At 44.0% G+C, this 26,085-nt stretch overlaps 1 protein-coding gene across 2 annotated transcripts in view; it reads left to right on the top strand.

Moving 5' to 3' along the window:
* The first annotated feature begins 22,958 nt into the window (after window positions 1-22,958).
* URB1 (URB1 ribosome biogenesis homolog) overlaps window positions 22,959-26,085 on the top strand; it is a 158,766-nt gene continuing 155,639 nt past the window's right edge. For both annotated transcript variants that reach the window (XM_069760845.1, XM_069760844.1), the window contains exons 1-2: window positions 22,959-23,120; window positions 24,417-24,556. In XM_069760845.1, coding sequence (XP_069616946.1) covers window positions 22,982-23,120; window positions 24,417-24,556 — 279 coding nt within the window. In that variant the 5' untranslated portion in view covers window positions 22,959-22,981. The remainder of the gene's footprint in view (window positions 23,121-24,416; window positions 24,557-26,085) is intronic.

The following is a 26,085-nucleotide window of genomic DNA, read 5'->3' as shown; positions in this document are numbered from 1 at the left end:
ATCAGTTGTTAAAACTCTGAAAAAGGGGAAGGCCCCTGGCCCTGATGGACTTACGGCCATCTATTACCAAAAATTTACTGAAATTCTCTCACCCCATATCAAAAAATTTGGATATGCCCTACTTCATGGCTCAAAGATGCCCCCGGCGTTCCTGGTTTCCCATGTTACAGTTCTGCCCAAGCCTAAAAAAGACCATTTACTGACCAAGAACTTCAGGCCTATTTCCTTACTAAACGTGGATTTAAAAATATTCACTGCACTAATTACAAGTAGAATAAATCGCATACTGCCCTCTCTTATTCACAGAGATCAGGTGGGGTTCATACCGTCTAGGCAGGCCCCGGACAATATCAGACGCAATCTTAACCTTATCCACACTGCAAATTTTCGCAAGGAACAACTTTTAATACTAGCCTTGGACATTGAGAAGGCGTTCGACTCGCTCTCCTGGAATTACCTCTTCCATGTCCTATCTAAATTTGGCTTCACTCATGAGTTTGTAGAGTGTATTAAATTACTTTATGACTACCCTACACTCCTACAGCATATTTAAAACTCCCAACATTGAATCCTTCACCCATATCCATCCAATGCGGTACCAGACAGGGATGCTCTCTCTCCCCGGCACTATTCGTTTTAAGGTACCGTCACACATAACGATATCGTTAACGATATCGTTGCTTTTTGTGACGTAGCAACGATATCGTTAACGAAATCGTTATGTGTGACAGCGACCAACGATCAGGCCCCTGCTGGGAGATCGTTGGTCGCTGGGGAAAGTCCAGTACTTTATTTTGTCACTGGATCTCCCGCTGACATCGCTGAATCGGCGTCTTCACTGGTAACCAGGGTAAACATCTGGTTACTAAGCGCAGGGCCGCGCTTAGTAACCCGATGTTTACCCTGGTTACCAATGTAAAAGTAAAAAAAAAAACACTACATACTTACATTCCTGTCGCGTCCTTCAGCGTCAGCTTCCCTGCGTCCCCCAGTGTCAGCGCCGGCCGGCCGTAAAGCAAAGCACAGCGGTGACGTCACCGCTCTGCTTTCCGGCAAGCGCGCTTACACAGTGCAGGGAAGCTGAGGCCGGGGGACGTGACAGGAATGTAAGTATGTAGTGTTTTTTTTTTACTTTTACAATGGTAACCAGGGTAAACATCGGGTTACTAAGCGCGGCCCTGCACTTAGTAACCCGATGTTTACCCTGGTTACCAGGGGACTTCGGGATCGTTGGTCGCTGGAGAGCTGTCTGTGTGACAGCTCTCCAGCGACCAAACAGTGACGCTGCAGCGATCGGCATCGTTGTCTTGATCGCTGCAGCGTCGCTTAATGTGACGGTACCTTTAGCCATGGAGCCTTTGGCTGAAGCCATTAGAACAAATCAGATCATTACTGGATTATCCAACCTAGGCGACCAATACAAGGTAAGCCTGTTCGCAGACGACCTCCTTTTGGCTATTACCAACCCTCATGCAACGATCCCCAATCTCCTTTCACTGCTCCATACATTTGAGGACATCTCAGGACTTAAAATCACTATAGATAAATCGGAGGTACTTTTTATAAATACTAGTAAAGCTGTACAAGACACTATCACTTCCCAATTTAAATTCGCAAAGAGGGATAATTACCTAACCTACTTGGGAATTAATATTACAACAAATAGAGCGACCCTTTTTAAGTGGAACTACACACCACTTATCCAGAACCTCCATACTGACTTACAGTATCTAAATGGGCATCACTGAATCTATCCTGGCTAGGAAGGATTCATACAATAAAAATGGTGACTCTTCCGCGGTTCCTGTACCTGTTTAGATCTCTCCCAATACCGATTTCAGCCAAAACGTTCTCTAACCTTCACGCAACAATCTCTAAATTTGTATGGCAGAACCAAAGAGCTAGAATCCATCAAAAATTAATGTTCTTCCATAGAAGACATAGAGGAGTTTCGCTCCCAAATCTATCTCTATACTACAAAGCTGCACAAATAGCACAACTAACAAATATTTGCGCTCAAATTAACAGACCAAGGTGGGTCCACTTGGAGTCACGTCTCATTAAGCCACTTTCACTACCAGACCTGATGTGGTCTACGGGAAAAATCCCTAAAGAACTCTTTCTAACAGCACCTTATACAGCTCACTCCTTCAATTTATGGAGAAGAGTTAGATTCAAACATTCATTGCAATCTGAATCCTCACCTTTGACCTCTATACTAGGTAACCCGATGTTCACTCCAGGTCTTAATTCACATTTGTTTGCGTGGTGGATATTAAGGGGGTTTACTACAATAAAACACCTATGTAATCCATTCAATGTTCTGATGGATAGAGCAGAATTCATAAGGAAGTTTGAACCCCCGATTAGAGAATCAATGCACATCAATCAAGTTTTACACTTTGCTGGGAGTCTGACACATGGTAGATGCCCCATCCCTGTCTCCAGTTTTGAACAAAAGTGCCTTTCCGATCCAATGGGCAGAGGGATGATATCGCTGCTTTATTCAATTACAAAACCACCCCATGATTGGGAGAAATTGAGATTCATGAGACAGTGGGAGGAGGAGTTGGGTGTCGAGCTGCTGGTGGAGGCTTGGAGGAGGTGCTGCGACACGTTGTCCAAGGGCAGTCATCAATCCTCATTAGTAGAGACCTCGGTCAAAGTCCTTCACAGGACCTATTTAGTGCCTACTAAACTCCATAGCATATTCCCGAATGTCTCAAACTTATGCTTTCGGGGATGCAACTTACCCGGGGATATGAAACACATATGGTGGACATGCCCAGTGGTATCCAATTTATGGCAAAAGATAAATCTTCTAGTAGACCAATTGGCTGGGAGAAAAACCAGTTTGGACGCCTTTGTTTTCCTCCTTGGGGCGAGACACCCGACTCTTCCTAAAAGTCTATTTAAGTTGGTTACTTTCCTCTTTATGGCTACTAAAATACACATTGCTTCGAAGTGGAGGTCCCCCACGTTGTCGCTACAATTGGTTAGGGAAAGGATGAATAAAATCATGCTCTATGAACGCATTGAGGCTACCAGAAATGATATGTGGGATCAGTTCTTTAAGATATGGAGCCCATGGATGGACCTGCAGCCTAATCTACTTTTGAGTCAGACTCTACGTCTGTCCCCATAGGAGTTCGAACCTGTGGGGACAATGATTGATACAATTTAAGATGTAAATGCAGTTCCCCTTTCCCCTAGTGTTTCTTCCCTATGTTGTCTTGGTATTGTCTTCCCCTACGTTCATAATAAGTTTATGTTCTTACATTTCTCAGTTATAGACTCCCCTGCGAGGGAGCACACGTACATGTAAATTTCGTACTGTTCTTGCTGAAGTTGACATTTCAATAAAAATGTTTTGAAACTATAAAAGTTCACAAACCCTACCAGGGTTTCCACTTAAAGGGGTCCAATGTTTAAAGGGATCCTATGTTTTGCACAAGTTGCCTTAAAGAACTGTGAATCATGAACTGTGCATGATCAAAACTTTGCTTGTAAATAGTTTGCACCTTCTTAAAGGTGCTTCCTACTGGTTTTACAAAAGAAGCTTTTAAAGACAAGAGACTGCTTTTAACATTGTTGTGAGATCTGCTTTGTTTTCCAGAGACCTGAAGAAAAACCCGTCTAGCGTGGCAGGATTCCAGGGCTGGATACACGCCTTGTAGCCCGCCCAAGCCCAACGTTGAGGGTTAATGACGGGTCCCTCGCATCGTTGCTGCTGTTCTAGAGTTAATGATTGACTTGAGCATTATTTGCACTACCGCATTGAAAGACTTGAATACTGTTTGAACCCTTAAAGGGAATGTTTACTTGTTGCACCTTGCCTGTTAGACTTATATGATGCAAGATAGAAGGTTAATATATTACAGAGTTAATATGGTGAATAATAATAAAATTGAGAGTTGAAGTTAAATAGTATTATACTGGATGAAACAAGTACTGTAGATGATGTACTTTTGATAAAATGGAGAAAATAAAGTAACCCGTGGGGGTTGGATGAAGACTTTGTACTTAAGGGATAGTAAGTTAGCTAGTTAGTTGTTGCACTGTTTTATTAAATTGTTCTTAAAAGTAGGCCTACAATGTAAATATGTTTTGCAACGTTCAAGTGTCCTCACCTCCCATAAAGGGAAGCACCAGTTTGTATTAACTTGTTTATAGCATTTTAAAAATTGTATGTCTTTTTGCTAACATGTATTGTTGTTCTACTTTTCCCAGTCCGGGAGTACTGGATTTAACGGGGGGGGGGGGGGGGGGGAGTGCGATGCCCCAGGGTCCTGGTCATTGCAGTAGTGTCGCTTTCCTCCCGGGGAGGGTGATGCTACGTTTGGAAACAAGGAAGGATAACTGCATCCAGGTACCACAAACATGCAACACTTCACACTCCAGGCCACCAGGGGGAGCTTCTGATCCTATTTACTAGGTGACTCCCCATATATACATAACTGGTAGTCTGTAGGGAAAGTTAGTTAGTTCCAGACATCCGTCTGAGGACAGAGGGTCCACGGAGCTGTGCATGCCCACAGAGCTGCAGCTCCCAGAAAGAGACATTTGAAGGCCGAATTGTTTTCAGCGAGTGTGCAGGAGAATAAGCAGAGGAGAGGATATCAGAAGGGGACCAGCCCCGAGCAGGCTGCCTCCTTCTGAAGCGCAGAACCGGTAGCCGGAACACAGGTTGTAAGGACCTCTATGACTTACATCAGAGACCGGCAGGACAGCCAACTGCATGTTACCTGTCCGCACCTACACCCAGGAGGCATGGTGACAACCTTAGAGGCTGGGGCGTGCTAGAGTCCATATAAACCGCCTCAAGTCACCAGTCATATGGGTATGTCCTATCCAAATTTGGGGACAGAGAGAGATAACATCTGTGAGGACCTTATGAGAAGCTTAGCAGTAAGGGACTACACCACCACGGCGCTAGAGGAAAGGCTTTTATTCTCCACCTGGACAAGGGGATTCTGGACTTGCCTCCAAACCGGCCAGACTCTGCCTGCCCTGTGGTCTGGTGCTCTGGACTATGGATGCTGAAGTCTTCAGTAAAGGTAAAGAGACCGCAACCCTGTGTCCTCGTTCTTCTCTGCGCCACTCACCATTCTCCATCTATACAGCGGGAAGCCCTGGGGATACACTTCACTTGTGGGAAGTTATACCATCTAGCTGCCATAACATCACCCCAGCGGACCCCTTAAAGCAGCGTCGGTCACCCTGACCGAATACCACAGGTGGCGTCACGAACATAAACTTTATCCCTTTAAAGACCTTTACCTTTTTTTCCCAGGGCCACGGACCGGGTCAGCCGCCATGACATCCCTGCTGTGAACCGCAGGACTTGGTACCGAGTACCCCACAGCCCTGAAGGGGCGCTCCAGAAACGTGTGATGGCACGGTATGGGGAAAGAAATATTTGAGGGTACAGTATGGGGGTAGAAATGTGTGAGCAATAGTATACGGGTGAAAGTGTGAGGAAACAGGGTTGGGAATTGTGGGGGAACAGTAAAAGGGAAGAAAAGTATGAGAGGACAGTAAGGTGGTGAAAGGTGTGAGGGCAAAGTATGAGAAGAAAGTGTGAGTGAACAGTATTGGTGAAAAGTGTGAGGAGAAAGTATGGGGGCAAGTGCGAGGAGACAGTAAGGGGAGACAAATGTATGAGGGGACAGTATGGATATGGAGCAAAAAGTGTGAGATGATTGTATGCAGGGAAGTGTGAGGGGACAGGATAGTGGGAATATGAGGGGACTGTACTGGGGGAAAAGTGTAAAGAGACAGTATAGGAGGAGTGTGAGAAGTCACAGTATTGAGATTGGGTATTGTGAGTGGGCATTATAGAGGGGGGCAGCATGGAAAGACAGTGTGAGGGCACAGCGAGGAGGGGAAAGTATGCAGGTGAGTGTGAAGGAGGATACAGTGTAGAAACTGAGTAATATAGAGGGGGGCAGTGTGAGGGGACAGTGTGAATAAGGTGCCCATTATGGGAAGGGGGCAGCATGCTGTGGGACACTTAAGATAGGGACAGTGGAGTGGTTAAAACTAATAAGGAAGAATAGTGTGACGGTTATAGCTAGTAAGGATAAACAGTGGTGGTTATAGTTCACAGGGGCAGACAGTGTGGAGTCAATATTTTATAGCAGATGAGAATGTGGAGGACATGTACCATAAGAGGGACAGTGAGGGTCATATTTTTTGAACAGAGCACAATGAGGGGCAATTATTTAGTCAACGGCACAGGGAGGATATTGTTATTTAGGAACATGATGACAGTGCTATTTTTAAGGATGTTAGGGCTGGCGGAACGCACCAAATAATATAAAGGAGGCTATAAGGTGCGTTCGCAGCACGGGGTCCACCGTGCAGTGATGTTACCTGCTGCTCGGTAATGGCGGACAATATACAGCGGTATAACAAGAACACACACGGGTTAACCTCACCAGGTTTGTATGGAGACTGACCCTGTTGCGTCACAGAGCCGCAATACCGCAGAGTGAACGCTAGTGTTTGGTCACAGGACTCTGCCTCAAGGACACGGGGTTAGAGGCCCTCTACACCACTAGCGATCGGCGCCGCACCTACGGTGCCAGAAGAAACTAAATAAAAGATTTAGCGCACTGAATGCCCTTCTGAGCTTTGCACTGTGCCTGAAAAATATTTCCCGATTACATGTAGAGTATTGGCACACTCAGGAAAAAAATGAACCTCAGTTTGTTGTAAAAAAAAAATCCTATTAACCTTTAACCCCTTAAGCCTCAAGGGTGGTTTGCACGTTAATGACGGGCCAATTTTTACAATTCTGACGACTGTCCCTTTATGAGGTTATAATTCTAGAACGCTTCAACGGATCCTTATGATTCTGACATGTTTTCTCGTGACATATTGTACATCATGACAGTGGTAAAATTTCTTCGATAAGACTTGCGATTATTTGTGAAAAAAATGGAAATTTGGCGAAAATTTTGAAAATTTCACAATTTTCCAACTTTGAATTTTTATGCCCTTAAATCACAGAGATATGTCACACAAAATACTTAATAAGTAACATTTCCCACATGTCTACTTTACATCAGCACAATTGTGGAACCAACATTTTTTTGTTAGGGAGTTATAAGGGTTAAAAGTTAACCAGCAATTTCTCATTTTTACAACACCATTGTTTTTAGGGACCACATCTCATTTGAAGTCATTTTGAGGGGTCTGTATGATAGAAAATACCCAAGTGTGACACCATTCTAAAAACTGCACCCCTTAAGGTGCTCAAAACCACATTCAAGAAGTTTATTAACCCTTCAGGTGTTTCACAGGAATTTTTGGAATGTTTAAATAAAAATGAAGATTTAACTTTTTTCACACAAAATTTACTTCAGCTCCAATTTGTTTTATTTTACCAAGGGTAGCAGGAGAAAATGGACTCCAAAAGTTGTTGTACAATTTGTCCTGAGTACGCTGATACCCCATATGTGGGGGTAAACCACTGTTTGGGCGCATGGCAGAGCTTGGAAGGGAAGGAGTGCTATTTGACTTTTCAATGAAAAATTGACTGGAATTGAGATGGGACACGATGTTGCTTTTGGAGAGCCCATGATGTGCCTAAACATTGAAACCCCCCACAAGTGACACCATTTCGGAAAGTAGACCCCCTAAGGAACTTATCTAGATGTGTGGTGAGCACTTTGACCCACCAAGTGCTTCACAGAAATTTATAATGCAGAGCCGTAAAAATAAAAAAATCATATTTTTTTGTAAAAATTATCTTTTCGCCCCCAATTTTTTTATTTTCCCAAGGGTAAGAGAAGAAGTTGGACCCAAAAGTTGTTGTGCAATTTGTCCTGAGTACGCTGATACCCCATATGTGGGAATAAACCACTGTTTGGGCGCATGGCAGAGCTTGGAAGGGAAGGAGCGTCGTTTGACTTTTCAATGCAAAATTGACAGAAATTGAGATGGGATGCCATGTTGCATTTGGAGAGCCACTGATGTGCCTAAACATTGAAACCCCCCACAAGTGACACCATTTTGGAAAGTAGACCCCCTAAGGAACTTATCTAGATGTGTGGTGAGCACTTTGACCCACCAAGTGCTTCACAGAAGTTTATAATGCAGAGCCGTAAAAATAAAAAATAATATTTTTTCACAAAAATGATCTTTTTGCCCCCAATTTTTTTATTTTCCCAAGCGTAAGAGAAGAAATTGGACCCCAAAAGGTGTTGTGCAATTTGTCCTGAGTATGCTTATACCCCATATGTGGGAGTAAACCACTGTTTGGGTGCATGGCAGAGCTCGGAAGGGAAGGAGCACCATTTGGAATGCAGACTTAGATGGATTGGTCTGCAGTCGTCACATTGCGTTTGCAGAGCCCCTAATGTACCTAAACAGTAGAAACCCCCCACAAATGACCCCATATTAGAAACTAGACCCCCCCAAGGAACTTATCTAGATGTGTTGTGAGAACTTTGAACCCCCAAGTGTTTCACTACAGTTTATAATGCAGAGCCGTGAAAATAAAAAATCTTTTTTTTTCCACAAAAATTATTTTTAAGCCCCCAGTTTTGTATTTTCTCAAGGGTAACAGGAGAAATTGGATGTCAAAAGTTGTTGTGCAATTTGTCCTGAGTACGCTGATACCCCATATGTGGGGGGAACCACCGTTTGGGCGCATGGCAGAGCTCGGAAGGGAAGGAGCGCCATTTGGAATGCAGAAAATAAAAAATCATTTTTTTCCCACAAAAATGTTTTTTTAGCCCCCCAATTTTTATTTTCCCAAGAGAAATTGGACCGTAAAAGTTGTTGTCCAATTTGTCCTGAGTACGCTGATACCTCATATGTTGGGGTAAACCCCTGTTTGGGCGCACGGGAGAACTTGGAAGGGAAGGAGCACTGTTTTACTTTTTCAATGCAGACTTGGCTGGAATTGAGATCGGACACCATGTCGTGTTTGTTTGGAGAGCCCCTGATGTGCCTAAACAGTGGAAACCCCCCAATTCTAACTGAAACCCGAGCCCCAACCCTAATCCTAGCCCCAACCCTAGCCCTAACCCTCGCCCTAAACCTAATCCTAGCCCTAACCCTAGCCCTAACTCTAGCCTTAACCCTTCCCCTAACCCTATCCCTAGCCCTAACCCTAGCCCTAACCCTAATCCTAGCCCTAACCCTAGCCTTAACCCTACCCCTATCCCTACCCCTAGCCCAAGGCCTAACCCTAGCCCTAATCCTAGCCCTAACCATAGCCCTAGCCCTAACCCTAGCCTTACCCCTACCCCTAACCCTAGCCTTACCCCTACCCCTAACCCTAGCCTTAACCCTAGCCCTAACCCTAATGGGAAAATGGAAATAAATAAATTTTTTAATTTTATTTTTTTTCCCTAACTAAGGGGGTGATGAAGGGGGGATTGATTTACTATTTATAGCTTTTTTTTAGCGGATTTTTATGTTTGACAGCCGTCAAAGACTAAAAGATGTTTTTTATGGCAAAAAATAGTTTTTGTGTCTCCACATTTTGAGAGCTATAATTCTTCCATATTTTAGTCCACAGAGTTGTGTGAGGTCTTATTTTTTGCGGGACAAGTTGTCGTTTTTATTGGTAACATTTTCGGGCATGTGACATTTTTTGATCGCTTTTTATTCTGATTTTTGTGAGGCAGAATGACCAAAAACCAGCTATTCATGAAGTTCTTTTTTTTTTTGGGGGGGGGGGGGGGGGGTGTTTATACCGTTCCACATTTGGTAAAATTGATAAAGCAGTTTTATTCTTCGGGTCAGTACGATTACAGCGATACCTCATTTATATCATTTTTTTATGTTTTGGCGCTTTTATACGATAAAAACTATTTTATAGAAAAAATAATTATTTTTCGCTTTATTCTGAGGACTATAACTTTTTTATTTTTTCACTGATGATGCTGTATGGCGGCTCGTTTTTTGTGAGACAAGATGACTTGGTACCATGGATATTTATATCTGTCTTTTTGATTGCATGTTATTCCACTTTTTGTTCGGCGGTATGATAATAAAGCGTTGTTTTTTGCCTCGTTTTTTGTTTTAACGCGTTCACTGAAGGGGTTAACTAGCGGGACAGTTTTATAGGTGGGGTCGTTATGGACGCGGCGATACTACATATGTGTACTTTCATTGTTTTTTTTATTATTTAGATAAAGAAATGTATTTATGGGAACAATATTTATTTTTTTTTTAGGAATTTTTTTTTTTTTACACATGTGAGTATATATTTTTTTACTTTATAACATTGCCCCCGAGGGGGCATCATGTTATAGGGTCAGATTGCTGATCTGACACTTTGCAGAGCACTGTGTCAGATCAGCGATCTGACATGCAGGGCTGCAGGCATACCAGCACTTGCTCTGATCAGGCGCTGGTAAGCCACCTCCCTGAAGGACCCGGATGTAGCCCCGCGGCCATTTTGGATCCGAGGCCTGCAGGGAGGAGACGCTCGGTACAAGGTGAGCACATCGCCTTGGACCGAGGGTCTCAGGGAAGCACGCAGGGAGCCCCCTCCCTGCGCGATGCTTCCCTGTACCGCCAGAACGCTGCAATCATGTTTGATCGTAGTGTTCCGGGGGTTAATGTGCCAGTTGTCAGCTGCGATAGTCAGCTGACACCCGGCCGCGATCCCCTGGTGAGCGGGGCCGATCGCATATGACGTAGTATCCCGTCACTGGGAATTAAGTCCCAGGTCACCTTGACGGGATAGTACGTCATATGGGATTAAGTGGTTAAAAAAAAATTAAATCTTGGGGCTAAAACAATATCTTAGTCGTAAAAATGTTCCAGCAAATTTTGCATTAAAAAAGTAAAATGGCGCTCCTTCCCTTCTGAGTTTTGCTGTGTGTCCAAACAGTGGTTTTCGCCTAAATTTGGGGTATCAGCATGCTCAGGAGTCAGGAGAAATTGCACAACAAATTACGTGTATGTGGTCCATTTTTCCTGTTACCTTTGTAAAAATAAAAAAAGTTGAGTCTAAAGTACATTTTTTTTTAAAAATAGTTACCGTAAATGTTCATTTTTTTCCACATTCCAAAAATTCCTGTGAAGCACCTGAATGGTTAATAAACTTTTTAATTAGGTTTTGTGCACCTTGAGTGGTTCAGTTTTTAGAATGGTGTCACTTTTGGGTACCTTCTGTCATATAGATCCCTCAAAGTCACTTCAAATGTGAGGTGGTCACTAAATAAAATGTTTTTTTTTTTTTTTTAAATTGTGCTGATGTAAAGTAGACATGTGGGAAATGTTGTTTATTAACTATTTTGTGTGACACACCTCTCTCAATTAAGGGTATACAAATTCAACATTTGAAAATTGCAAATGTTTCCACATTTTTGCCAAATTTCCATTTTTTCACAAATAAACACAAGTTATATTGAAGAAATTTTAACACTATCATGAAATACAATAGGTAACGAAAAAAATCATTCTCGGAATCACCGGGATCCGTTGAAGCGTTCCAGAGTTATTACCTCATAAAGTGACAGTGGTCAGAATTGTAAAAATTGGCCTGGTCATTAATTAATTATACCTATTAAAAGTTTTAAAAGTTAGGCTTTATATGAACCCCTATGAAAGTCAATGGGGACCCAAACTTTGGTGCTCTCAAATGGCTGTAGAATGGTCATAGTAAGGGCTAGGGGGCTGCAAAAGGAAGCAAAATGGGGGTAAGAGCAGAAAAATTGCCCCGTAAGCAAAGGTGGATAGGGAAATGATTTAAAGCCGTTTTTCCATGAATGAAGTTAATTTTAAAGTTGATTTTAATCAATACATATTGGAATAATAATCATTTTCAACAAGGCTGTTTTGCAGAGTCCCCCTCACACAGGCTGTTTTGCAGAGTCCCACCACAAAGGCAGTTTTGCAAAATCCCCCAAATAGAGACTGTTTTTATGGTCCCCCCCACAGAGGCTGTTTTCAGAGTACCCCCAACAAGGTTGTTTTTCAAAGTATCCCAACAGAGGCTGTTTTTCAGAGTACTCCCAAAGATGCTGTTTTTCAAAGTACCCCCACATAGGCTGTTTTTCAGAGTGCCCCTACAGATCCTAACACTGTCCCTCACTCGAGCCACATCCTGTCCCTACACTACTCAGAGCAGAATGGCGGTGTCAACCGTGATGTGGTGGTTACACAGGCCGGGTCACATGGTGTGCTGGCCAATCACAGCCATGCCAATACTCGGCATGGCTGTGATGGCTGCGGAAGTGCTTATTCAGCATTCGAACTGCGAACATTAAAACAAACTTCCGTGAGAACTCCATGTTCAAAGTACAGCAGCGAACATTTGGTGTCCAATACGAACCTTGAACTTTACAGTTCGGGTTCGCTTATCCCTAATCACTGTACTAAGTTTGGTGATGTAATCATGTACTGATGATGCTTCTGTTGATGTATTCATGTACTGATGGTGGTTGTAATGCTGTATTATTAGACATTGCAACACTATAGTGTGAGGCACAACATGACATCTCATGAAACCTAGTGACTAGGCCTCATGCGCAGTCATGACGTCAAGGGACCGAGTAAACCCCAAAGGCACCCACAATGGTGGGCCAAGGATGAAAGCCAAAGAAGTGAAGACTACCTTGGTCTGGCTGCCACAGTGCACAAGACTGGATGCTGGAGCAGGGAAGACTAAATATTTTTTTCTCAACTCTGAAAGGGATCCTCATCAGATAGAGTTTGAAAGCCCCCACAAGATATTAACCACCAAAGGGACTTGACACTTCTTCACTTTCTATTATCCTTGATGGCCATCCCCATACCCTTGTACACTAGTATTGCATTTCATGTGGATAGGGAAGCCCTGCACCCATCAAAGCCATAGACATTAAAAAATAAACTCTACCCGAATGCCTGGTATTGTCAGGGAAAAAGTGGAGAACATCCAAAGTGGCAAGCCTCCTGGAGAATGCCGAAACCTCCCGGAAAACAGGTTTCTTATGGATGATTTGAATGATAGAGCCTTGGTCCATTTCAGAAAAATGGCCATAGTGGGGAGTGTCAAACAAGAAGGTTGTCGTGGCCATGAAAAATGTCTACATTGTTGCCTCAATCACTATACATTCGGATGTCCGACCCTAAAGGTTGGCAAGTATGACAGTAATAAGTGATACAGCCAACTGAAGCCAGGCTCCATATCTCCATGGCAGGCACATGGGAAGCCTCTAGAGCAGGGGTCTCCAACTCCAGTCCTCAAGGCCCACCAACATGTCATGTTTTCAGGATTTCCTTAGTCTTGCCCAGGTAATAATTGCATCACCTGTGCAATGCAAAGGAAATCCTGAAAACATGACCTGTTGGTGGGCCTTGAGGACTGGAGTTGGGGACCCCTGCTCTAGAGTACCTATGTACCTGGCTTTGGTCAATTCAATCATGCAATTTTATTTTTTCAACCCTAATAATTCATGATGTTGCACATATCCCTCATGGAAGAAGAAACCAACTGTCCAGCACTTTGAACACTGTGCGTAAAAATAGACTTCAAGTAGTTATGTTAAAAGCTTGAGGTGATATAGCCTGTGTGTAGGCAGAGACTTATCTTCTAGTCTACACTTTCCTATTGAACCATTGCCAAAAATGTAATCCGCTGCTCCTATCACAAAAACTCAAACAAAACGCAGGGAAACTCAAACAACATGACAAACACAGGGCATCAGGGAGCCTGAGAACCTGCCGGTGGTAATATAAGCCCGTCTATCACACATTCCATCCTCATGATTTGATTCCTTTGATACGAGCATCACAAAGCCATATATTTCCCTCCTTTGAAATGATGTTCGTTGGAAATCTGGAATAGGAGACATCAATCTTCTAAAGAATGCTCAGAATTGCATTAAAACCATGTCGTCCCACTCCCTCAAAGATCATAACCAGTGCAGGGAGGATTTGCAGTGTTTTTATAGTGGGGAATTCACTTAGTATAAACTTCACTTGCCATTAATATGTAATTTTTTTACCTGGTGTAAATGCAGCTGTTCTCCTTAATACGGCGTTGTTTTTCTTTCGTTCCTGCACCTCTCCATTTCGGAGATATGGACCCCACTTCCTTTCCCTATATATAAATGTAGTCTTGTTATCGAATTAGGCATGGTCTTCGACTCTTCTCTGAGGACCACACCCAGTTGGTTAAAAAATACAACCCTCTAGCTTTCTATACAAGGAAGAGGATGCCATATCTCAGGAATGGAGAGGAGCAGGAATGAAAAAATAAACAATGTCATAGCCAGGAAAACACAGCACTTACAATAGGTAAATAAATTACACATTTATGGCAATTGACAAGTCCCCTTTAGTAGGGTTCTCGGCTTTGGTTGTCTTAGACACCTGTCCCAGATATCCTGGACTCTGCTTTCTTCCCCTGGGTCCGCTGCCCTCTGTTGTGCTCCACATCCAGTTTTGCAAGTTGCCTGGTGTGGATCAATGGCATCATCACCCTAGACCTATTTAAGGCCCATTAAGATACACACTTGAGTCTTGGCACTGAGACTCTGGCTCTGGACCTCTATGTTTGGTGTTCTCCATGCTCTGTGCTTTCACTTGCTTCCTTCCCTGCTGGGTTCCACTTCAACTGCCCCATAACGTGCATTCACAGCAACACTACATCTGCCAACTTTTTACAGCGACTCTTTGGCCTCACCACAGAGTGCGCTGCCTTGTCAGTGCTGCCTCTGCAGCAAATGAATGACAGTAGCGTGATGATGTCTCTGCACGACGTCGGGACACAGAGATAACAAGCGTTCCCCCAGCCTTTCCTGGTGCTGCAGTTTTGTTCAAATGTACTCATGTCTGAGTGACACTCACACATCTGAACACAAGGTGGAAAGTAACCGGCTGCAGGCTGTAGGAAATTGAATTCTATTGTTGGGCCATATGTTGTGCAGGTATGCACAAGGTAGAAGTCAGGATAAGCCGTCTATCCGATGAGTATGGAAGTTTAAGAGTATGTTCACACAGCATTTCTTTTTTGAGGCGAAAAAACCTGATGTGGTTTTCAACACAAATGAAAGCGGGGAATGATGTTTTCAAATCTGATGAGATTTTTTTATGCATCCTGTCGTAGAGAAAAATTAAAAATCCAAAATCCAACCACTGAGGACTCTCAATTCTAAATATTTTTTTTAAATTCAAAAAGACATTTCTGGAGAAATTGAACATATGGGATTTATTATAACTGGGGAAGTGAGAAAGAGACAAGAGCTTCCTCTGGTCAAAGCACTGGTCCCCAGAATTTCAGGAGCCAATGGTCAGTGATGAATGTTGGGGTTCGCATCAATCTGATATTTATGGGAGACTAGATGGTAGCCCGATTCCAGCGCATCGGGTATTCTAGAATATGCATGTACGTCGCGCTTAGCACAGCCACGTAGTATATAACACAGACAGCCACGTAGTATATACCGCAGCCACGTAGTATATAGCACAGCCATGTAGTATATAGCAGCCACATACTATATAGCACAGCCAACGTAACACAGACAGCCACGTAGTATATAGCACAGCCACATAGTATATAGCAGCCACATAGTATATAGCAGCCATGTAGTATATAGCACAGCCCACGTAATATATAGCACAGCCCACACAGTATATAACACAGGCCACGTAGTATATAACACTGTCCACGTAGTATATAGCAGCCAGGCAGTATATAACACAGCCCACGTAATATATAGCACAGCTGACGTAGTATATAACACGCATTGGGTATTCTAGAATATGTATGTATGTATGCACATCGCGCCTAGCACAGCCACATAGTATATAGCACAGCCACGTAGTATATAGCAGCCACATAGTATATAGCAGCCACATAGTATATAGCACAGCTCTCGTAACACAGACAGCCACATAGTATATAGCACAGCCACATAATATATAGCAGCCACATAGTATATAGCAGCCATGTAGTATATAACACAGCCCACGCAGTATATAACACTGCCCACGTAGTATATAGCAGCCAGGCAGTATATAACACAGCCCACATAATATATAGCACAGCCCACGTAGTATATAACACAGCCCATGTAGTATATAACACAGGCCACGCAGTATATAACACTGCCCACGTAATATATAGCAGCCAGGCAGTATATAACAGCCCACGTAATATATAGCACAGCCCACGTAGTATATAACACAGCCCACGTAGTATATAACACAACCCACGTAGTATATAACATAGGCCACGCAGTATATAACACAGCCCATGCAGTATATAACACAGGCCACACAGTATATAACACAGCCCACACAGTATATAACACAGCCCACATAGTATATAGCAGTGTGGGCACCATATCCCTGTTGAAAAAAGAATTAAAATAAAAAATAGTTATATATTCACCCTCCGTCGTCCACCGAAGCTCTCCCGACGCGCGCGATGCGGCCACAAGCTTCCGATCCCAGTGATGCATTGCGAAATTACCCCGATGACTTAGCGGTCTTGCGAGACCGCTAAGTCATCTGGGTAATTTCGCAATGCATCTCTGGGAACGGAAGCTGGTGGCAGCATCGCGCGCATTTGTGGACATCGGAAGGTGAGAATAGCACCATTTTTTATTATTTTTAACATTATATTTTTTTACTATTAATGCTGCATAGGCAGCATCAGTAGTAAAAAGTTGGTCTGGGATGGGGCGACACACTGGCACTGACTGGAGGGGAGTAAGGAGGGGGCACTGACTGGAGGAGAGTAGGGAGGGGCCAATTCGCGGCCGGACTAAGCCTGCCATTGACTGGTTGCGGCCTGTCGGCAGCGACCAATCAGCGATGCGGGATTTCCGTTACAGACAGACGGAAGTACCCCTTAGATGATTATATAGATATACTTTCGTTGTTGTAGTGAAAGGATCATTCTTTCTCCTCCAACTTAATATCAGTCTGATGAATTATGCTATCTACACCACGTTTAATCTCTGTAGAAACAAGATGGCAATATATACAGCCTGGGACCTCCAGGGGTGAATATATCCTGAGAGTTGGGGATTTCATAAAATTTTAACCAACCTAGCACATGCCACAACCAGCCCCCACATGAGCTCACCAAGGGGAAGTATGAGAGCGTAACCTTGATATAATAAAAAACGAGTTTGGATGTCAGTCATTGTTCATTCTGGAAGACATAGTTCACTGTGAGAGAGTTCCATTTTCCTAATCAGAGCGCTTCCCTCCATGAAGATGAGAGCCATTCCTTCAACATCAGTTTTTGTCCTTCTCTTTCGTTATTCCGTTTTATTTTATGTAATTGTATATACCGCATTGTTTTGTTCCCACTTTGAATAATCTTTGTATATAACACTGTCTATCTTACCAGATTAAATATAGAAAATTGAATAGCTCAGTTCCTCTTGTTCTGTAAACCGCACCCCTGAAGTCATATGATATCTGTAACAGCAAGGGCTGCGATTGGGCCCCTCTATGCTGAGCGCAGAAACGGGGCACCGGGAGCCTGAGGCTGTGTGGAACTGCAAGTCCCACTGCAGAACCGGAGGGCAGGAAGCTAACAGCGACTTGCCCACATTAAACCTGAGCTACAGAAGTATCCCAGAGCCCGCAGTCACCATGTAAAGAGACCACAGAGAAACGGCTCAAGTTTCCTACCGTGCAGGTACTGTCCCAGGACAGAGAGTAACCGAGGACCTTGTCAGGACACTACAGGCAGCTAGGGACAAATAGTCAGCGCAAAGTGGAAGGCTCTCAAACTGACCTGTCAAAGGGGTTTCCACCTGTCTTCAGGCTGACTGGACTCCATCTACACCTGTTGCCGGTACCCTGGACCGAGGCTGACTACAACAACAGTAAACCAGGTAAAGACTGCAACCCTGTGTCCTCCGTTTATTTACCAGCAACCCACTATCCTCGCCCACTACACTGGGAGCCTTGGGGACCCCGCTTCACCTGTGGGAAGCGTTATCATCTTGCTGCAGTAACATTGCCCCAGAGGACCCCTTTAAGCAACGTCGGTCCCCTCTGACCGAGAACCACAGGTGGCGTCACAAATACAAACTTTATCAAACCCTTTAAAGACCTTTCCCCTTTTACTTGCGTGCCCAGGGCCATGGACCGGGTCGCTGCCACCGTGACCACCCCTTTAATTGTGACCGGACCCGGTACCGAGTACCCCAAGCCCTGGCGGGCGACTCACATCCATCACTCATCAGTCAATCATGTAACTGACCTGATAATTGGAAGTAGTGTTGTTGCGTCCGTTGACAAACTAGTGACAGTGGCAGCGCGACCTCGCCCGGTTGTTATTCTTAACACATCCTTTTTGCGCGTTATTTTTTTCCGTCCTTTTGATTTGACAGTGTCAAATTTGGACCAAATTCTTTGGGGAATCCATGTCACAGAAGTTACATCTCACATCTTTAAAAAAAAAAAAATACTTGCAGTATGAACGTTTAGCAGTGATTCATATTACCACCACCGCCAGATGCAACGGCAATCACATTGTCACCAAGGGCGGTACGGCACTGCTGGTGATATAACCTCCCTTAGATATTTCCCTGTGCCAGCTATTGCATTGTCTATACTACCCTGGAGCGTTATTTTGATTGTTAACCTGGATGATCCATTGAACGTTCTTCTCGATTGGCCTCCGACATGTCCTCCATGGGTTGACCCAGGACTCCCTGACTTCTTGGACTCTGATTTGGCTATCCCGGTTTTTGGGTCCGATTCTGTAATTATTACCGCCCCTCTGGTTCTGACCTCCAGTCTGTGTTTTTTCCTAACATTGGATCATATCAGTTCCATATTTATAATCTAGAAGGCTAGACCTCTTTTTACACCACGTTATGGTCTCAACTGAATGTGTAAGCTGGGAGTAGGTCCCATCGTACATGCTTTTCAAGGCCATATCTGGTGAGAAAAACAGTGTCCTTTTGCTTTTCGCTGAGTTAGTAATAATAATAATAATTTTATTTTTATAGCGCCAACATATTCCGCAGCACTTTACAAATTATAGAGGGGACTTGTACAGACAATAGACATTACAGCATAACAGAAATACAGTTCAAAACAGATACCAGGAGGAATGAGGGCCCTGCTCGCAAGCTTACAGACTATGAGGAAAACGGGAGACACGAGAGAGGAGCATATTAAATAACACTAGTAAAGGCTAGTATACTGCAAAAAAGGGAAAATTAAAATGGATACTATACATTTATTTTGAAATGGGAACCTATAAGCATTGAAAGGTAGATTATTGTAATCTCTTCCTGATACAGATCGCATATGTCCTTCGTCAGGTAACGAGTACATTGCGCAGGCTCAGGAGATGAGCCTGCTCTATATAGGGCAAGTGTTGGCTACGTTGTACAGCCAGTATCTGCCTCTAAGGGCTGACGCACACGACCGTTTTCTCACCATCCAAGAAAATTGGTCTGCTTATGCTAATCAGATTCTGATCAGAGTGAGATCTGATTTTCTCAGAGGTGGAGAGAAAAATAAGAAGCTTTTCCACCATCTCTATTATGTCAGTCTGTGAAAGTTGGACCACACTTGGATCTTATCAGAGTGTGGTCCGAAGTTTTCCACAGACCCATAAACATGAATGGGCAAGAGCCACCTGTTTCTCAGAGGCAAATCGGGCATGCTGTGATTTACTTTTCCTCTGGCCACTCGGAAAAAAATTAGACATGTGCATACCCCCATAGAATAACGTGAGGACGAGTGCTATCTGCCCAAACCACGGATAGCACTGGTCCGATTTATATGGTTGTCTGTACGAGTCCTAACAGCAGTTTTGATTGCTGCTATTTGACTATTTAGATGCTGTTGCTAACTGTTTAAAAGTGCATGGGCGTACTTTAGGGCACAATAGCAATCAAACAGGTTCAAGTCCACTAGGGAGATTAAAAAATAAATAAATATATATATATATATACTGTATATATATACAGTGGGGCAAAAAAGTATTTAGTCAGTCAGCAATAGTGCAAGTTCCACCACTTAAAAAGATGAGAGGCGTCTGTAATTTACATCATAGGTAGACCTCAACTATGGGAGACAAACTGAGAAAAAAAAATCCAGAAAATCACATTGTCTGTTTTTTTATCATTTTTTTTGCATATTATGGTGGAAAATAAGTATTTGGTCAGAAACAAACAATCAAGATTTCTGTCTCTCACAGACCTGTAACTTCTTCTTTAAGAGTCTCCTCTTTCCTCCACTCATTACCTGTAGTAATGGCACCTGTTTAAACTTGTTATCAGTATAAAAAGACACCTGTGCACACCCTCAAACAGTCTGACTCCAAACTCCACTATGGTGAAGACCAAAAAGCTGTCAAAGGACACCAGAAACAAAATTGTAGCCCTGCACCAGGCTGGGAAGACTGAATCTGCAATAGCCAACCAGCTTGGAGTGAAGAAATCAACAGTGGGAGCAATAATTAGAAAATGGAAGACATACAAGACCACTGATAATCTCCCTCGATCTGGGGCTCCACACAAAATCCCACCCCGTGGGGTCAGAATGATCACAAGAACGGTGAGCAAAAATCCCAGAACCACGCGGGGGGACCTAGTGAATGAACTGCAGAGAGCTGGGACCAATGTAACAAGGCCTACCATAAGTAACACACTACGCCACCATAGACTCCGATCCTGCAGTGTCAGACGTGTCCCACTGCTTAAGCCAGTACATGTCCGGGCCCGTCTGAAGTTTGCTAGAGAGCATTTGGATGATCCAGAGGAGTTGGGAGAATGTCCTATGGTCTGATGAAACCAAACTGGAACTGTTTGGTAGAAACACAACTTGTCGTGTTTGGAGGAAAAAGAATACTGAGTTGCATCCATCAAACACCATACCTACTGTAAAGCATGGTGGTGGAAACATCATGCTTTGGGGCTGTTTCTCTGCAAAGGGGCCAGGACGACTGATCCGGGTACATGAAAGAATGAATGGGGCCATGTATCGTGAGATTTTGAGTGCAAACCTCCTTCCATCAGCAAGGGCATTGAAGATGAAACGTGGCTGGGTCTTTCAACATGTCAATGATCCAAAGCACACCACCAGGGCAACGAAGGAGTGGCTTCGTAAGAAGCATTTCAAGGTCCTGGAGTGGCCTAGCCAGTCTCCAGATCTCAACCCTATAGAAAACCTTTGGAGGGAGTTGAAAGTCCGTGTTGCCAAGCGAAAAGCCAAAAACTTCACTGCTCTAGAGGAGATCTGCATGGAGGAATGGGCCAACATACCAACAGTGTGTGGCAACCTTGTGAAGACTTACAGAAAACGTTTGACCTCTGTCATTGCCAACAAAGGATATATTACAAAGTATTGAGATGAAATTTTGTTTCTGACCAAATACTTATTTTCCACCATAATATGCAAATCAAATGTTAAAAAAACAGACAATGTGATTTTCTGGATTTCTTTTTCTCAGTTTGTCTCCCATAGTTGAGGTCTACCTATGATGTAAATTACAGACGCCTCTCATCTTTTTAAGTGGTGGAACTTGCACTATTGCTGACTGACTAAATACTTTTTTGCCCCACTGTATATATAATAGAATTTCTTTTTAAAAAATATAATAAAATTACAAAAAAACCCATAAGTTTAAATAATCCCCATTCTTCCAATCCAAAAAATAATAATACAATTTATAAAAAATAAGCATGTTTGTTATTGTTTTTAAGACAAGGAAAATCAAAATTAAACTATACATGTTTGGTATTGCCTCAACCCCAAAAATACTGGTGAAAATCCTTTCTTTTCTTCCACCATTTTACCCCAATTGGACTTTTTTTTTCTCTCTTTTTTTTTCCAGTATGTAATACCGTATACAGACATGTTCACGGAAAAGTGATCAAGTTATGGCTCTTGAAAGTGAAGGAGGAAGAATTTTAAAGTGAAAAAAAAAAAAAGGAAAATATCTCAGACGAGAAGGAGATAAACAAGTAAAAAAATAAAGAATGCTGGAAACAATAACTGAATGACCACATAAAAGAGGGAGGAAGAAGCCATGTGATCAATAGCCAGTGAGACAACTATATAGAAAACAAGGGGAAAAAAAAGGAGAAAAATCCAAAGCGGCCTTTATTTAGGGATAGGACCGTCGTGATTGAGTCACCTTGTTGCGGTGGGATGTACGATTACCATTTAGTTATTTTCCTACTATAGGGTATATATTGTTTTTTTTTTTTTTTATTGGGTTTCGTCTGTGAAATGGCCGCAGTGTGAACGTGCTCTCACACGTGGCACATACATCAGCTTATGCTCCGGTTCATTTCTTTGGTTTTGCTGTAGTATCTTGTACTCTGTACACACAGGGGAATCATGGCCTCCTTTTTGAGCTGGGCATTTCGTCTCATAGCTTCCCACGGGCAGATGTCTGGACAGTCCGACCCGTCCTGCCCTTATCTACACTGAGGTCGGCCGATACAAGGTAATAGTGCCGTCTTTATTGGGTCACCTTGGCGCGGTGGGATGGCTTCTACTCTTTAGTGGTAAAAATATTGTTAATTAAGTCCCCTATGTGATCCACATGCACTATTTCTATTTATTTTCTTAGTGTAGGGTATATGGTCATTTTTTTTTTTCTTTGGTAGCACAGATTTTCTGCCATTTCCTGGCAGGCCATCGTGTATGGGCACTGTAGGGCTCACTGCTCGCACTGCGCATGGCACCAACAATGCAGCAGCTGCTGAGGGGGAGCCACACTGCCACTCCGCGGTAATAACTGGTACTGCAGGTGCTATTCCCCCGTCTATAGAGGCGCCCTGTGTCCAGTATTTTGTGGCTTTTACAGGACGGATTCTAGCATGGCGTCAGCCTCATAATCTACATAAAGTGCTGCCGCTGTCAGCTACAGTCCTGACACCATGTGTTATCTATAGTAGTCCGTAGGTTGTTGTCCCGGAACCTATTCACCAGGGTTCTTGTTTCCGGGGGGAGCGTGTTGCGCACGGACTGGTTCCTGTCTGCTGTTCCCACGTGTTTTGCTGCTGCAGCTGACAGCAGGGAGCGGATCATGGAGAAGAAGAGGAAGAGTTCTGGGGCCGCCGAGGAGACCCCCGGGCCCGAGGCCAAGAAAGCCAAGAGCCCGGAGGTGGAATTCACAGGGACCGTCTTCAAATCCTTATTAAAAGACCCCCAGACTGCACTGAGAGGTGGGAGAAGTGTGCACACATAAGGCAAGCAGCCGGGCCAGTGCCTGGTGATGGGGACAGGGCTGTGGTGCCTGGGTGACCACTAGTATGGCCGCCTCACTACTGATCTAAAGGGGGTTCCATGCAGCGCTTTAGGAAAGCTGGGTGACACCCTACAAGCTGTGATAGTGCACGTGTGCTCTCCTGGGGTGTTGGGTCATCTCTATCGGAGGCCAATCTAATAGATCATGGGGGTCTCACACCTGGCGCCCCCATAATCAGCTGTAGTTCTGCATCTGCCCGATGTACGCAGTATACAGACTAAGGCCGGTGTGATACTTGCGAGTGCAATGCCAGTCTCTCGCACCATTACCCGGCACTGCCACCAGCACTCGGGACCGGAGCGTTCAGCTGCATAGAAATACATGTAGCCGCACACTCCGGTCCGAGTGTTGGCGGCAGTGTCGGGTATTGGTGCGAGAGACTGGCATTGCACTCGCAAGTGTGACCCTGGCCTAAGAAACACAGCGCCGCACACAGTGTAGTGCCCGTTGTCAGGTACAGCAGCTCAGATCCCATTTACTTCAATAGGAGCGAAGCTGCAGTACCAAGAACGGCCACTGCACAGCGTACAGGGCCAGAACAGCAGACAGCCGTACACCGAATAGTGGTTTTTCTCAGGTGTTGCAGCTCAGATACCATTCACTGCAATAGGAGATAAGCTGCAGTACCGGGAACAGTCACTACACAGTATATAGACCAAGAAACAGCGCCGCACACACTGTAGTAGCCGTTGTCAGGTACTGCAGCTCAGATTCCATTTACTTCACTAGGAGCTAAGCTGCAGTACCGAGAACGACCACTACACTGTCCAGAGCCAGAACAGCACAGTGCTGTACACAGCATAGTGGCCATTGTCAGATACTGCAGCTCAGATCCCATTCACTTTAATAGGAGCTAAGCAGCAGTACCAAGAACGGCCCCTACACTGTACAGAGCCAGAACAGCACAGTACACACAGTGTAGTGGTTGTTGTTAGGCACTTCAACTAAGATCCCATTGACTTCAATAGGAGCTGCGTTGTAGTACCGAGAACGGCCACTACACGTGGCATGGCGCCGTGGTATCCCGGCTCTGTACTCTGTGTTCATCCATTCAATACTGGAACTATGCTCAGCGGATTGTGGGGGCGCCGGGTGTCGGACCCCACAGATCTGATATCCGTAATACAGACGTTTATTGCTGAAGTGACCTGATCTGTAACCTTTGTATGTTTGTAGTTTATTTCTCATTTTTATATTCTGTTGGCTTTTCAAGGTTTGCAGCAGTTTCTCGAATTCTCAAGGAAATTGCCGAATCCTGCGCTGTACGACGTGGTGGAGGGTTATATTAAGATATCTGTGGAGTGCAGTGAAGTCCTGAAACTTTTGGAAGGGGAAAAACGTCCAGAAAGTGAAGTGAGTGAGCGATGTCCAGAAACGCAATGTGCTTTATTGTTTATATAGTATAGGTGACTAAAGGGAACATGTCCTGTCCTATATACACTATTCACTGGTTAATGGGATTAAGGGTTAATCTGCAGGTAAATAATGAGTGCACCCTGCCTGTCTGTCTTAGTGGAGCAGCAGCTGCTAGGAGAAAATGAACTTTTATTCTCTCTGCAGCCGCGGCGCGGGGAGCAGTGACAATCACCGCTCAGCAGACAGTGAGCGCTGCCGTAATCGCTTCCCGACACTTTGATTGACAGTATACTGTTGGTTATAAATTTCTTGGTACTTTCTTGGTACTATAACTGGTGGTTATAAATGGTATAGTCTCTAACTGGGTCGCTGTGACCAGTGGGGTACCGCAGGGGTCAGTATTGGGACCTGCTCTCTTCAACATATTCATTAATGATCTGGTAGAAGGTTTACACAGTAAAATATCGATATTTGCAGATGATACAAAACTATGTAAAGCAGTTAATACAAGAGAAGATAGTATTCTGCTACAGATGGATCTGGATAAGTTGGAAACTTGGGCTGAAAGGTGGCAGATGAGGTTTAACAATGATAAATGTAAGGTTATACACATGGGAAGAAGGAATCAATATCACCATTACACACTGAACGGGAAACCACTGGGTAAATCTGACAGGGAGAAGGACTTGGGGATCCTAGTTAATGATAAACTTACCAGGAGCAGCCAGTGCCAGGCAGCAGCTGCCAAGGCAAACAGGATCATGGGGTGCATTAAAAGAGGTCTGGATACACATGATGAGAGCATTATACTGCCTCTGTACAAATCCCTAGTTAGACCGCACATGGAGTACTGTGTCCAGTTTTGGGCACCGGTGCTCAGGAAGGATATAATGGAACTAGAGAGAGTACAAAGGAGGGCAACAAAATTAATAAAGGGGATGGGAGAACTACAATACCCAGATAGATTAGCGAAATTAGGATTATTTAGTCTAGAAAAAAGACGACTGAGGGGCGATCTAATAACCATGTATAAGTATATAAGGGGACAATACAAATATCTCGCTGAGGATCTGTTTATACCAAGGAAGGTGACGGGCACAAGGGGGCATTCTTTGCGTCTGGAGGAGAGAAGGTTTTCTTTATCGCCTCTCATTGGGGGACACAGGAACCATGGGTGTATGCTGCTGCCACTAGGAGGCTGACACTATGCAAATAAAAAAATTAGCTCCTCCTCTGCAGTGTACACCCCACCGACTGGCATTAAACTCTTCAGTTTAGCTTAGTGTCAGTAGGAGGTGGACACGGGTCTTTCATTAGACCCTTATCTACCTCAATGTGCGTCGTTTCTTTTCAGGTTTTCTTCCAGAGGGATACAGGGTGAGCAGTCACACCTGTAGTCCCACAATACGGACTATGAGTACGGCGTGTACTGCCACCCCGTATCCTCATAGATCCCTCTCCAGGACCAAGATCCTAGCACAGAAGCGTGCTCAGAAGTCCGGTCCTGGCTCCGTCCCCCACCCACT

Source organism: Ranitomeya imitator, chromosome 3 (genome assembly GCF_032444005.1).
Source record: "Ranitomeya imitator isolate aRanImi1 chromosome 3, aRanImi1.pri, whole genome shotgun sequence".
Lineage (NCBI taxonomy): Eukaryota > Metazoa > Chordata > Amphibia > Anura > Dendrobatidae > Ranitomeya > Ranitomeya imitator.
The sequence above is the reverse complement of the archived record's forward strand: the minus strand, read 5'-3'. Positions and strand labels throughout refer to the sequence as shown.